Source organism: Ipomoea triloba, chromosome 8, assembly GCF_003576645.1.
Source record: "Ipomoea triloba cultivar NCNSP0323 chromosome 8, ASM357664v1".
NCBI classification, from domain to species: Eukaryota; Viridiplantae; Streptophyta; class Magnoliopsida; order Solanales; family Convolvulaceae; genus Ipomoea; species Ipomoea triloba.
In genome coordinates this window covers 14,274,748-14,288,408 of record NC_044923.1, presented here as the reverse complement: position 1 = coordinate 14,288,408, position 13,661 = coordinate 14,274,748, and the positions used below count along the sequence as shown (strand labels likewise).

The 13,661-nt window shown below is 41.6% G+C and overlaps 1 protein-coding gene across 1 annotated transcript; it reads right to left on the bottom strand.

Annotated features, from left to right (window-relative positions):
- Positions 1–7,931: 7,931 nt before the first annotated feature.
- On the bottom strand, positions 7,932–11,237 carry LOC116026991. Its single transcript, XM_031268419.1, has 4 exons — positions 10,878–11,237; positions 9,397–10,787; positions 8,899–9,291; positions 7,932–8,175 (listed from the first exon to the last, which is right to left on the bottom strand). Exons 1-4 carry the CDS (start codon positions 11,235–11,237, stop codon positions 7,932–7,934), a joined length of 2,388 nt encoding a protein of 795 aa, XP_031124279.1.
- Positions 11,238–13,661: the final 2,424 nt, after the last annotated feature.

The following is a 13,661-nucleotide window of genomic DNA, read 5'->3' as shown; positions in this document are numbered from 1 at the left end:
ACAAAACTAGCATATCTTCTCACAGTGGCCTCACTGCAAGTGAATGCATCAAATGGTGGAGAGATGGGGTAATCGAAGGAAGGTTCATAGGCAAGGCCTTCATCGACTATCTACATCTTGATGTCTCGGACGATTACATTAAGATGGTAGATGACAAAAACCCCGTCAAGACACGAGCAGCTATCAATGAGAAGAGGAAAGCGGACAATCAGTAAGCTCTCGTTGTCATTTATGCATTCTTAAATCTCTCCTATGTTGTTCTTTGTTTTCTTTTAACTTTTCTGCTAAGTACTTTCATTGTAAAACATTCCCTTGGTTTTAATATATGTATATCTTTTGCTGGGGGGTGTTGTGTGAGTTTGTTCTTCATTTTAGCATATTAGTTTCTTTGTCAAACTTACCGTATGCGCTGAAAATAAAATCAAAATTAATATTTTCTTGAAAATCAGCCATATAAGTAAGTATAGTGTTGGCATCATCAAAAAGGGGAAAATTGTTAGGAACATATTGTAATAGGTTTTGATGATACCAAATGTAATCCACAATCCTCTAAGTCTCGATAGATAGGAAATACTTGTAAGTTCGACAAGTAAACTAAGAGCGAAAATACAACCGGGTAATTGAGCTCAACTCGGGAAATATTTAAGCTTAAGGTAAACTTGTTTGAACATCTTAGAAGTTTCATGGTGTAAAGTTTATAGATAGATCAGAAGAAGGCACAGGACATTACTGGAGGAATAAGGGTCTGCGAGACATCAACTAAGTCTCGAGACATAGGCAGAGTTCGAGAGATGGAATCTCTCGAGACATCAATCCAATTCGAGACATAGGATCAAGACATCAAGTAGTCGAGACATCAACTTCGGTCTCGATGAACTGGTACTTCTCCAAAGGACTGAATGGCAGTAACAAGAAGCGGGGCGAAAAACCTGAGGCTTGAGGCGGGCTTCGTGATCAAAGCTCAAGCGCTCGATATTGTACTAAAAAGGGAAGTTTTAGTGCAATCCTTCTAGGGAGTTTCTAGAAGAAGAGTGGACGTAGGCGGGTTGGCCGAACCACTTAAAAATCTCTCTCGCATTTACTTTCTGTTTTTATCTCTCGCTAACCTATCTCTCGATCTGCACTACATATAATAACACCTCTTGAACTAACTCAAACTCGTGCTAATTAAAAAGGGGATAATATTTCCGCTGCGCATAAAACTTTGTCTTCATCTTGTGAGGTATAGGACCTAAACATCCTATGTCCAATACACACGAGAGGTCGAAAAAGATTTGAAAAATCTTATACAAGTCTATTCACCCCCTCTAGACTTGTACCCCATCCCCTTGGGACCAACAGAATTCAGATATGACGGATCCATTGGAATCTGCCCACCACTCGAGTTCTCCGGAGTGACCCTGTCGGTTTCTCCAGCCCCCTGTTGACGTGCGGGGGTAGCAGGAATGCGAGAAGGGAGTTCGGCTAGTGGTGATGGAAGGCCCCATGCCACGGGGTCGAAGGTCGGATCCCTCTGCTAGAGGATTGGGTAGATATCACGTTGCATTTCCAAGGACCCTGCATGGTAATCCTCCTCCCCTATGTCCGTCAGATAGAGCCGCCCTTCGTCAGAGTTTAGCCACTCCAGAGCTAACAACCTTAGCCTTGAACGAACATTGGTCGCCACATCCTCCTCAAAGGCCCGAGAAGATTTATAAGTAGCCACGGCTAAGTCCGCAGCTTCAGCATTCTTCCTCTTCTCCGCCTCCAGTTCCGACTCCAATTGACCCACTCGGAGTGCCAAGTCGTCTAGCTCTTGTCCCTTCTTCTGGAGGTCGGCTCGGAGAGTTGGCACCGCCTCAGCATCCACCATGAGAGGCTTCATCCTCTTCCGCATTTCAGACTGGACAGCTAGAGCCTGTCGTTTAACGAAGGGTCAAGAAGAACAATATAAAAATTATTAAGAGGTGTTGAGCCATAAGCTGACAGCTTACCCGGTATAAGTAACGAGAGACGCCTTCAAAAATCTTCTCGGTGGAGTGACTCTCGTAGTGGGCCGCGTCCTTGGGAAGGATCACCTTATCCAGCCAGTCGTGTACTGGAAAGGCGCCTTGGGCAATGCCGTTGTTGGCGTCGATTTCAAGGCCGATAGCCACCCTTTTTGCTGAAGGAGATGGCAGAGAGGAGTCGGCTGGGCGTTTTGAGCCGGAAGTGGCAGCGGGAGGAGGCAGTGCTCGGCGAGTCTGGCGAGTGCGTGAGGGTTCAGCGGAGCGAGTGGGTGAGTCATTGACAACAATGGGATTGGAGGAGGCGGCATGACTCCGGGAGCGTTCTTTCAATGCGGCGTGGCGGCTTGACATTTCCGGAGAATGAGGATGAGTGGCAGGACTGTCTGTGAGGGCTTCTTCCCTTGTTTCCTCGCTCTCTTCTTCTGTCTCTTCCTCCTCTCCTATGATAGGCACTAGATCGGGATCTACAAGCACGTATATTAAAAGTAAGAAATAAACGATCAAGGAATTTTAGAGTTGGGTGGCTTGTCACTTGGGGTAGCCGCTCCATCTGGAAGGAGTCCGGCTGCTTCGAGGGCTTTTAAATCCGACCATTCGCTGACTGGGAGGACAGCGCCCAAGTCTGAAAGAATCTCGACTCCATCGGTCGTGTCTTTGCTCGGAGGGGGTTTTTTGAGACATTTGAAAAAAGTGGGCTCCCAAGTTTAGGGGAAATCGAAGGAAGGGTAGCGAGGCGATGGACGCACAAATAAGAAGAGTGGTTTCCACCCTTTGAGGGAGTCAACCAGTCTGTCAAAAATCTTGCAACCTCCCCGGTGAGAAATCTGAACAAAACCTAGGGAGGTGGTCCCTACTCTATTGACCAAATAGAGTTGAAGGAACAGGTTGATGGTAGGCTCAATGCCGTAGTTAATGCAAACGGTTTGAAAGAAGGTGAGGAGGCGGTGAGAGTTTACAACAAGCTGACCGGGCGAAAGAGCAAAGTAACAAAAAAAGAGAGAGGTGAATGGACTCACGGGAACTCGAAACTCGTGGCGGATAGACTGAAGGTGTATCCTGACGAACCCGCCGGGAGGCGGCTCAGACACGTAAAGATCACGCGAAGCATATATTTCTGTAACACCCGGGCCCGGCTATACCGTACATCCGGAGTAGTTACCGCCACATCTAGACTAACCCTGACCGACCTCGGTAGAGTCCACTCTAGATGCACAGGCTAAAGAAGAAAACTGTTCACACACACACACTTTCTACTTGACATAACCATATGTTCACTTCAGCAGAAAGAAACAAAAGTAGCTAGATCAACTACGGATATATATATACCAGAGTTGACCACTAGGGTCCCAAAACACCAAGAATTAAGTTACTTACAACTTACTAGCCAACTAAGTTTACTATGGCTACAAAAAATATTTACACAAAACAGGTTCTTCCAAAACCATCCCAACCAAACATCTACTCCAAGCGGCGGTAAACCGGTCCGGAGTATGTTCCCCATACTAGATGCCACTCACCCGCAAACCAGGTGAGATGGTCCAAAAAGTAGCAAGGAGTGATCACCATAGACCACTGATGGTCCAAAAAGTAGCAAGGAGTGATCACCATAGACCACTCATCCTCCAAAAAGTAGCAAGGAGTGATCACCATAGACCACTCATCCCAATAAAAGTAGCAAGGAGTGATCACCATAGACCACTCATCCCAATAATCCGAAGGACTAGTGATCACCATAGACCACTCATCCCAATAATCCGAAGGACTAGGGTCCCACGGATAAGGATAGAAGACGACGAACTCTAGGGGATCACTCCCCTCTAACACCTCTATGGGATAAAACCCATACCTAGCTTGGGCATCATCCAGAAAAGTCGGCTGCAAGTTGCGAACCGGAATGCGAGAGGGTGTAGATGGGTAAGCTGGGGGAGGGCTGTACTGCGGAGAAGGAGGAGCAGGTGGATCAGGAGCGTAGCCAGGAACATAGGGGTCTTCGCCTATCAAAAACTGGGTGTAGTCATCATAGTCCATGGTCGGGAAGGTAAACTCGGATGAGCTCCCTGAGTTCACCGGGCTCCAGGAGCCCACACTAGATGACATCTGTTAAATAAAAACACATTGAAGTGTAGTTAGCACGACGGCTAAGTAAGGGATCCATGGGTCACCCAAAATTAAATAAAGGTTTGCAAAACAGGCATATTTAAACAAAACCTTTATTACCATTCTCCTCATTGACACTTAACCTGCAAATAGGTTATCAAGTATAGCTTTCGCAAGTAATAATCAAGAATGGAACAACAATAGAAAATCTTTGGATAAGGGATTGCTTAACAAGAAACACATTACTCAACGCATCACTAAACATTTAAGCATGTAAGCAAGTAGTGGAAAGATTTTATGAACTTCGCATTTAAATCACCACTCGATACTTGAAAAGCTTCCTCATAGGAAAATTCCACTAACTTGTTCTCAAAGAGGATTCATCAACACCCTTTCTTGCTAAAACAATCGTCACATCTCTCTTTAGCGTAGCTACAGAGTAACTACATTTTCATACGAAATTCTCCACTTAGTTTCTTTATAGAAAGCGTGAGGCCTTTGGAGTATTCTCTTGACTCCCTCTCTTGATCACTTGGATCATCGAACTCGGGTTCAGTGGTCATCACCCGGTCTAACACTGATCCCCTGGACGTAAGGTTCGTTAAAATGATCCCTAGCTGGCCCTACTAGGTCCATAGAAACGACACCTACCCGGACTTTCTAGAGTAACTATACTTTAAGTGTGCACACCCCCGCAGGAATACCTCATCCAAACGAGTTATATAGTACCCGGCGAATAGACTTCGCTCCTTCCGTATGAATGATCATACTAAATATAACAACCTTGGGCAAGGGCACTTTAAGCCACCCGAAGGCTAATCAAGGTCCTCCTCAACTTTATAGAAACTAAGGGTTTGAAAACAATTTTCCTTCTTCCTCATCTTCCTTGAGTCAAAAATTACTTTTTGGACATGTTCCACAAAACCAAGTTCCAACTTGAAATCATTCAACACTCTTAACTTTGTCCAAAAGTTTTATTTCTCAAAACATTTTAATAGTACACTAATTACCATACACCGGGGTAATAAAGTGTAACTATCCCACATTATTTCATTATCACCTCACATATGTACATAATACTTCATATATGTATATAGGCAATCAATATAACGCCTCACCCAATTTAGGTATACTCACATAAAAGTTCACATACTACCCATATTCATAGTACAATTTCCCCAATACTCATACGTATAGGTATACAAGGTTAACATATATATTCCATATATGTATATGTACATAATACCACACTTTATTTTAATTATACATACATACCCATATTTATACACATATATGTACATATATACGGTTTACATATATACACACATCACACGTATATATATATATATATATATATATATATATATATATATATATACACCATACTTATACATACATACATATATTATATAATACACTTAGCCTCTCTAATTTAGATATTTATGCATATTAACTACCACATCTCCTCAACACAACAATTTATTCCAATATATTATGCAAAATACAATTTCATATATATTATACATACAATCATGTACACAAGATTTCCACCTAGATCTCATCATATTTCAACCAAACAATCAATTATCCAATTTCAAGTGACCTTAACCTACTTAAGGGATTCCTTACCTCGAGAAAGTTTACTAACACCGTAGAAGTAAGTCTTGGACTTTTTCCCCAATTTTTACTCAAAACCCTAGGAGAAAAATTAACATCATAACAACAAATATTAAGAAACTAAGCTTAGATTCAAGGTCTAGGAAGGAAAATAAAGCTTTCTACCGAATAAAATTAAAGTTTTACCGAAAGACTTGAGACTTGTGAAGAAATTTTGGCTATGGAAGGTGAAGCTCTAATGGAGGAAAAAGATGATCTCCCTCTCTCTTCTCCTTGTGTTTTTTCGTCCAAATGAAGGGGAAAGGGGAAACAAATGGCTTTATATTTGGATCTCACTTGGTTGACTAGTCCACCCCAACATGTGGTAAATAATTGTGACAAGTGTCACTTTCCTATGGTTTGATCTTGAAAAATATCTTAGCTAGACTGATCGGGATTAAAACAGATGAATTCTCAGTAGAAACTAATTTAAATCAAATAATTTTTGAAACCAAAAATTTATCCCAGACTGAAACTTAAAATTGGGCTAGGTTCGGTACACCGCGAAATTTAACGATGTTACGATCAAAATAAATTTTCGCTGCTATGGGCTGATTTAATTAAATAGGAAATTCAAGAATAATAGTATGGTGTCTAATGATCCATTTCCTAGGACTATCGGGTCCGAACACCAGCTCCTAAAATTCTTACGGTTCTTGACCGGTACGTACGAACGCAGCTTATTAACAACTATTTTAACTAGTAAAAATTATTCTGAATATCTATGAATCATAACTTGAGTATGCCAATGCTTAGAATGAAATAAAATTTAAACCTCCCCCTTTTTTTTTCTTTTTTTTTTGAAGAAAATATTTCGGGGTATTACATTCTACTCCCCTTAAAAGAGTTTCGCCCTCGAAACTAAGGTTAACCATACTTATTGAACTAGAAGCTTCAATTTGGAAAGGGTAAAGGTTCTCTTTTACCTTGCTCAAACAACATAGGGTATCACGTTCTCATTTCATCTTCCAACTCCCATGTGGCTTCTTCCCCCAAATGGTTTGACCATAATACTTTCACCAACTTTATGGACTTTCTGCGGGTATCCCGGGTCTTGGTATCCAATATTTTCACTGGTTTTTCTTCATATGATAAGTTCTCATCCAAAGTCACCTCCTCAGGTTGGAGTACATGCGATGTATCGTACACGTACTTCCTTAATTGCGACACATGAAATACATTGTGTACCCGATCCATCACCGCAGGTAGTGCTAATCGGTATGCTACCTTTCCGATCCTCTCAAGGATTTCATACGGTCCTATATATCTTGGACTCAATTTTCCTTTCTTCTCGAACCGCATTACTCCCTTCGTAGGAGATATTTTTAGCAATACCTTATCACCTTCTTGAAATTCCAATAATTGCCTTCTTTGATCAGCATAAGACTTTTGTCGGTCCTGAGCAGCTTTCATCCTTCCTTGAATCAACTTGACCTTTTCTGTGATTTCTTGAAGATATTCGGGTCCTAACGTCACAGAATTAACCGAATCTTCCCAACACAGAGGGCTTCTACACTTCTGTCCATATAAAGCTTCATATGGTGCCATTTGTATACTTGCATGATAACTATTATTGTAAGAAAACTCGATTAGGTCCAAATGTTCCTCCCACGATCCTTGAAAGTCCAACACAGAAACCCTTAACATATCTTCCAAGGTTTGTATGGTCCTCTCAGTCTGCCCATCAGTCATAGGATGAAAAGCAGTACTAAGTTTCAACTTCGTTCCCATAGCTGCTTGCAAAACTTGCCAAAATTGTGACAAGAATCGAGAGTCTCTATCAGAAACGATATCCTTGGGTATTCCATGATACTTAACCACCTTGTTCACATAAGCCTTTGTCAATTGAGTCATAGTCCAAGTTTCCTTCATGGCAATGAACCTTGCTGTCTTGGTAAGCCTGTCCACTATTACCCATATCTTATCTTTCCCTGACCTTGTTAGTGGCAATCCCCCCACAAAATCCATAGAAATAGAGTCCCACTTCCACTGAGGAATCTCTAACGGTTGTAGTAAACCCTTTGGTTTACTCCTCTCTGCTTTAACCTTCTGGCAGTTTAAGCATTTGGCCACAAATTTAGCTACGTCCTTTTTCATGCCTAACCACCAAAAGTTTTGTCTCAGATCTTTGTAAAGTTTGTCTCCTCCAGGGTGAACTGAATATGGGGTATAATGACCTTCTTTCATTAGCTAATCCATTATCTTCTTACAACCTGCAGGTATAACCCATCTGCCTTGAAATCTAACACTCCCATCTGGGTGTAACTCAAATGAACCACATTTTCCATCAATCATTTTCTCCTTGAGTTTATTCACCCCATTATCGTCTCCTTGTGCTTGTTTGATTTCTTCAAATAGGTTTGGGGTGACCGACAAGTGATATAGTTTCATCTCTTGTTCCACTTGACTACCCATTCTTATTTCCAAATTGAGCCTTTAAAAGTCCTTGCATAATTACTCGGGCAATACCCAAAGAGCGTGATTTGACTTCCGACTCAATGCATCTGCTACCTTGTTTGCTTTGCCTTCCTGGTATTGGATTTCCAAATCATAATCCTTGATCAACTCCAGCCATCTTCTTTGCCTCAAATTGAGATCTCTCTGAGTGAAGATGTACTTTAAACTCTTATGATCCGTAAAGATCTTACAAGTAACTCCATAGAGGTAGTGTCTCCAGATTTTGAGAGCAAACACCACAGCTGCTAGTTCCAGATCATGGGTTGGGTAGTTAGCTTCATGTGGTTTCAATTGACGAGATGCATAAGCTATTACCCTTCCATGTTGCATCAAGACGTATCCCAGTCCTTTGTGAGACGCATCTGTGTATAGTTCATAGCCTTCTGTTCCAACAGGTAAGGTTAATACTGGGGCAGTTGTTAACTTCTTCTTGAGTTCCTGGAATGCATGCTCACACTCTTCACTCCAACGGTACCTGGTAGTCTTTTTGAGCAGATTTGTCAATGGTCTTGCTATCTTCGAGAAATCTTGGACAAATCTTCGGTAATAGCCCGCCAATCCTAAGAAACTTCGGACCTCCGTGACCGATTTGGGTACCTCCCATTCCATTACAGCTTTTATCTTAGTTGGGTCCACTGCTATTCCTTCCTTGGTGATTATGTGACCAAGAAATGCTACTTGCTCCCTCCAAAATTCGAACTTAGACAGTTTCGCAAAAAGTTTCTTTTCCCTCAGCATTTGCAATACTGTCCTAAGATGTTCTTCGTGCTCCTCTGGTGTCTTTGAGTAAACCAAGATATCGTCTATAAAGACAACGATGAACTTATCTAGATATGGAAGGAAAATCCTGTTCATCAAGTCCATGAAAGTCCCTGGTGCATTTGTCACTCCGAACGGCATGACGGCAAATTCGTAGTGCCCATATCTAGTCCGGAATGCTGTTTTGGGAATATCCTGCTCCACGACTCGCACTTGGTGATATCCTAACCTTAAATCAATCTTTGAAAATACTCCAGCTCCCTTCAATTGATCGAACAGGTCGTCGATCCTGGGCAATGGGTACTTGTTCTTCACTGTGACCCGATTGAGTTCTCTATAATCGATACACAGTCTCAGGCTCCCATCCTTCTTCTTTACAAATAATACCGGTGCGCCCCAAGGTGACACACTTGGTCTGATGAATCCCTTCTCCAATAACTCTGCCAATTGAGCCTTTAATTCTTCCATCTCTTTCGGTGCCATTCGATAAGGCGCTTTTGAGATTGGCGCGGTTCCTGGTGCGAGATCAATAGTGAATTCCACTTCCCTTTTCGGCGGCATTTCCGTGAGATCCTCTGGAAACACGTCGGGAAATTCACGCACTACTGGGATTTGATTGATCTCCGGTTCTTCCATCTCAGCATCCTGCACCAAGCAGAGGTACACTTCACACCCCTGGCGAGCGTACTTCCTCAACTTCTGCATTGTCATCAACTTGGGCTCGGGTTGCTTCTCAATCCCTCGGTAGGATATTCTCTTCCCATTCGGTCCTCGTAGGACAACATTTCGCTCATTACAAACAATTTGAGCCTTATACATATCCAACCAATCCATTCCGAGTACCACATCGATGCCTTCTAACTCAAAACGAATAAGATTTCCGGAACAATTGAATCCCGCAATCTCTATCGAAATGTTGTCATATCGATCCTTACAGGCTACCACCATCCCCGAGGCAGTTCTCACATTTAAGTCTAACTTATTAGTAGGCCATAACTTCAATCTATCCGCAAATGTGGATGATATAAAGGAATTGATAGCTCCCGTATCAAATAATACTGAACCAAACACCGAGTTTATAAGAAATGTACCGGTTACGACGTCGCCAGCTTGAGCCTGAGCGCTGTTGACGATGTAGATTCGTCCTTGGTTCCCTGTGCTGCTTTCTCCCATTGGTGACTTCCCTTTATCGCTCGAACATGTAGGTCTTCCCCGGTTCACTTGTGGAGAATTAACTCCCCTGTTACCTGATTCCGCAGGTTTCCGACCGTTGTGCCCATTGAATCCTCCTCCTTGCCTGGTATTCTGCAAGGAGTTCCGGAGGTTTTCCACCCTGGTTTGGCACTCATAGAATTTGTGTCCTAAGAGGCCACACTTGCAGCACCTTATTCTCACCCCTTGACAATTTTCTCCAGGATGACTCTTTCCACATCTGTTGCAAGCAGACTGTTTCCCCTGGTCTGTTCCTCCCCTCTTCTCTCCTTGCTTTGGTTGAAATTTCCCTTGGTTAGACTTCCGATCATCCACCTTGAATCTCTTCTGTTTATCCTCAGCTTTTCTTTTGTTCCTACCGTAAACTTCCTGTTGATCCAGGTACACTTGGTACTGATCCGATGCCCGATTATATGCCTCCTTGAGAGTGGAGCACATGAATGGTGCGATTGCCCTTCTCACGTCCCAATCCAGTCCTCGCACAAATCTTCTTGCCTTGCTTGCCTCGTCCGGCACAATATCCTGAGCAAATCTCATCAGCTCCACATACTGGTCATAGTAGACCTGAACAGTTTCTCCTTTCTGCTTCAGTCGCAAGAATTCTTCGCACTTGATTCCCTTAATTCATTCCGTGTAAAATTGTCCCCTCAATTCCTCCTTGAATTCTTCCCATCCAAAGTCTGGGTTTTGTAGGAGTTCGGGTCTAGCCGTTGCCCACCAGTTATCTGCGACTTTCGTCAAGTAGTAAACCGCAGAAGATACTCGTTGATTCGCCGGGCAAGTTACTGCGTCAAGTAGTTTATCAAATGTCCGTATCCATTCTTCCAAAACCACTAGGTCATCTTCTCCAGCATAATTCGGTGGGTGTCTACTTGCTATGGCTTTAGCAAAGTCGACCCGAGGGTGTCCCTGATTTTGATTCTGGGCCTGCTGAGCCATCATAAACTCAGCCATCTGTTCCATTGCCAATGCCATACCCATCATAAACTCAGCCATCTGTTCCATTGCCAATGCCATACGATCCATAAACTCAGCCATCTGTTCCATTGCCAATGCCATACGATCCATTGTCGTGGTGGCGTCGTCACGTCCCGTAGGTACATTTCGTCTTGGCGGCATTTTCACTAAACGATCGTTTCGAGTTAGCTTCCGAAGTATAAAAGTTACTAAGAAGTTAGTTAACTAAACAGTTAGTATATTAGCTTCTCAAGTTCACTCACAGTAATCATACGAAATGATTAACACATATAAGAATGCACAAGTATCAGTCAGAGTATTTAGCAACCAGAATCAAGAGATTCTGTAAAGTAGAAGTGGAGTACCCCATTTTTACGTTGCCTGGCCTACGTTCCAGCTCTGCTCCGAAACTTATACTCATTAGGCTGGAATAACGACTTAGGTTGGTCTTAACGAACCTAAGCTGACTCGAAACTTAATTAACTTGAAGCTGACTGACTTGAAACTAGGGTTCAAGGGTTTCACAGCTTAAACTCAAATCTATCCTCCAAAGATCTAACCGCTCTGATACCAACTTGTAACACCCCGGCCCGGCTATACCGTACATCCGGAGTAGTTACCGCCACATCTAGACTAACCCTGACCGACCTCAGTAGAGTCCACTCTAGATGCACAGGCTAAAGAAGAAAACTGTTCACACACACACACTTTCTACTTGACATAACCATATGTCTCGTAGAGCTTGGAACTTGGCTAGATAGTAGTCATGCTCTAATGCAAAGAGTTCCATATGTCCCTCTGGTTTCCACATCTTGATGAGGCGTTGAAGTAGATACGAATAACCAATCTTTCTTCCTAGTAATTTGATTATTAGAGAAAGTCGCCATGGTCGTCTCATCCTGGCTTTTTCCTCCTTCGTGATCACTATGATTGGGTAGTCTGGGTCTATCCCTTCCTCTACCATTTGAGTGTCAAATACCTCTTCTTCATCATTTACCGGACCAGAAGTTCTGCACATCCAGCTATCTGGGTCCTTGGGCGAGAAGAAGGATGGTGGAGTTCCCTAAGATTCCGGTTCTTGAGGGTTGCCAATCGTGTGCTGTAGAATCGCAAGATTTGGCCGTGGTGAATTTTGGGCTGATAATAGAGGTGGCAGTGTCAAAATTTCCTGTGAGGGAGCTCTACGTTTGGTCTTCTTCGCGTTGCGGACAGGAGGATCTTGTTCTTCCGTCCGGCAATGAATTATTAGAGCTAGACTTCATCATGTATCTCTCGTTAGATGTTGGTCGAATAATTAACTTAGTAATTATAAGAATTTATTAAATTCGACACTTTAAGAAAGTTGTCTTGGCATTTTGGGCTTAACCCAGAGCACATCATAATCTAATAAAATTAATTTGAAAATTATCTCTTACTTTCATGTGCTCACACAATATTAGGCTTAACAAAATGGAAATTCTTTATATTTATTGAGTATACATAAATTAGTTGACCTAAACAAAGTGAGATGTTAAAATAATGGGTCACACTTTTTCCTCAAAAAAAAATAATGGGTCACACTTGTGTGTGACTGTCTCATGAATCTTTATCCGTGAGACGGATCGGGTCAATATACAAATGTAATACTTATACTAGTAAATGTAATATTAAATTAGGAGTAAAATATCTGTTACTTATAAGAGAAAACATAATACTTTTGAGGACAAATATAATACTTTTATATTTTGATATAAAAATGTTACTTTTTAGTTTCTTCATCAAAAGTATTATATTTTTCTTTATAAGTAATGTTGCACTTATAAAGGAAAATGTAATACTTTTGATGAAAAATATAATTTTTTTTTTGAAAGCGAAAAATATAATAACTTTACATCAAAATGTAAAAATATTACATTTTTAAATATAAGCAATAAACATTTTGTTTCTGATTTAGTATTACATTTGTTAGTATATTTTTTATATAAGTAATAAATATTTTATTTTTTATTTAATATTACATTTGCCAGTATTACATTTGATCTGACCCGTCTCACGGATCCTCACACAAATTTTTGCCTAAAATAATACCGATTGGCCTTGGTTAAAGTTAATATCGATGATTGCGCATAAGAAAGAACATTGGTAAGACAGGAAGTTCAGTTGTTATGCCGTGGACCCAGGTCCACCTTGCAAGGTGGACCTGGGTCCAATACGACGCCGTTTCACAATTTTTTTAAAAATAAAAAATAAAAAAATTAACGGCGTTAACGGCTCCTCATCGCAACAGAACAATAACTCTACATTCACAGACCCTATACTCCATATTCACAATTTGAAAACTCCACATTCACACATTACAGGGCTATATGTTTAGTAACTATATTACCACTGTTATGCATTCACGCATTCAAAACTCTATATTAACAGGTCCTATACTCCATGCTCACAACTTGGGAACTCCACATTCACACATTACAGGTAGAGAGCTACAAGTTGCTAGAACTCTGTTAACTCTACTACAGATTCACACATTCATAACTCTACATTCACAAATTC

What these genes read in the sequence shown, in the direction of transcription:
- LOC116026991 (XM_031268419.1), bottom strand. Translation starts at nt 11,237, where the DNA reads ATGGATCGTATGGCATTGGCAATGGAACAGATGGCTGAGTTTATGGAT. An exon ending in TTAAAGGCTCAATTGGCAGA is followed by an intron (nt 9,292 to 9,396) that starts GTTATTGGAGAA and finishes TATCGATTATAG; the next exon opens with AGAACTCAATCGGGTCACAG. An exon ending in CTTTTTGCGAAACTGTCTAA is followed by an intron (nt 8,176 to 8,898) that starts GTTCGAATTTTG and finishes GGACTTTTAAAG; the next exon opens with GCTCAATTTGGAAATAAGAA.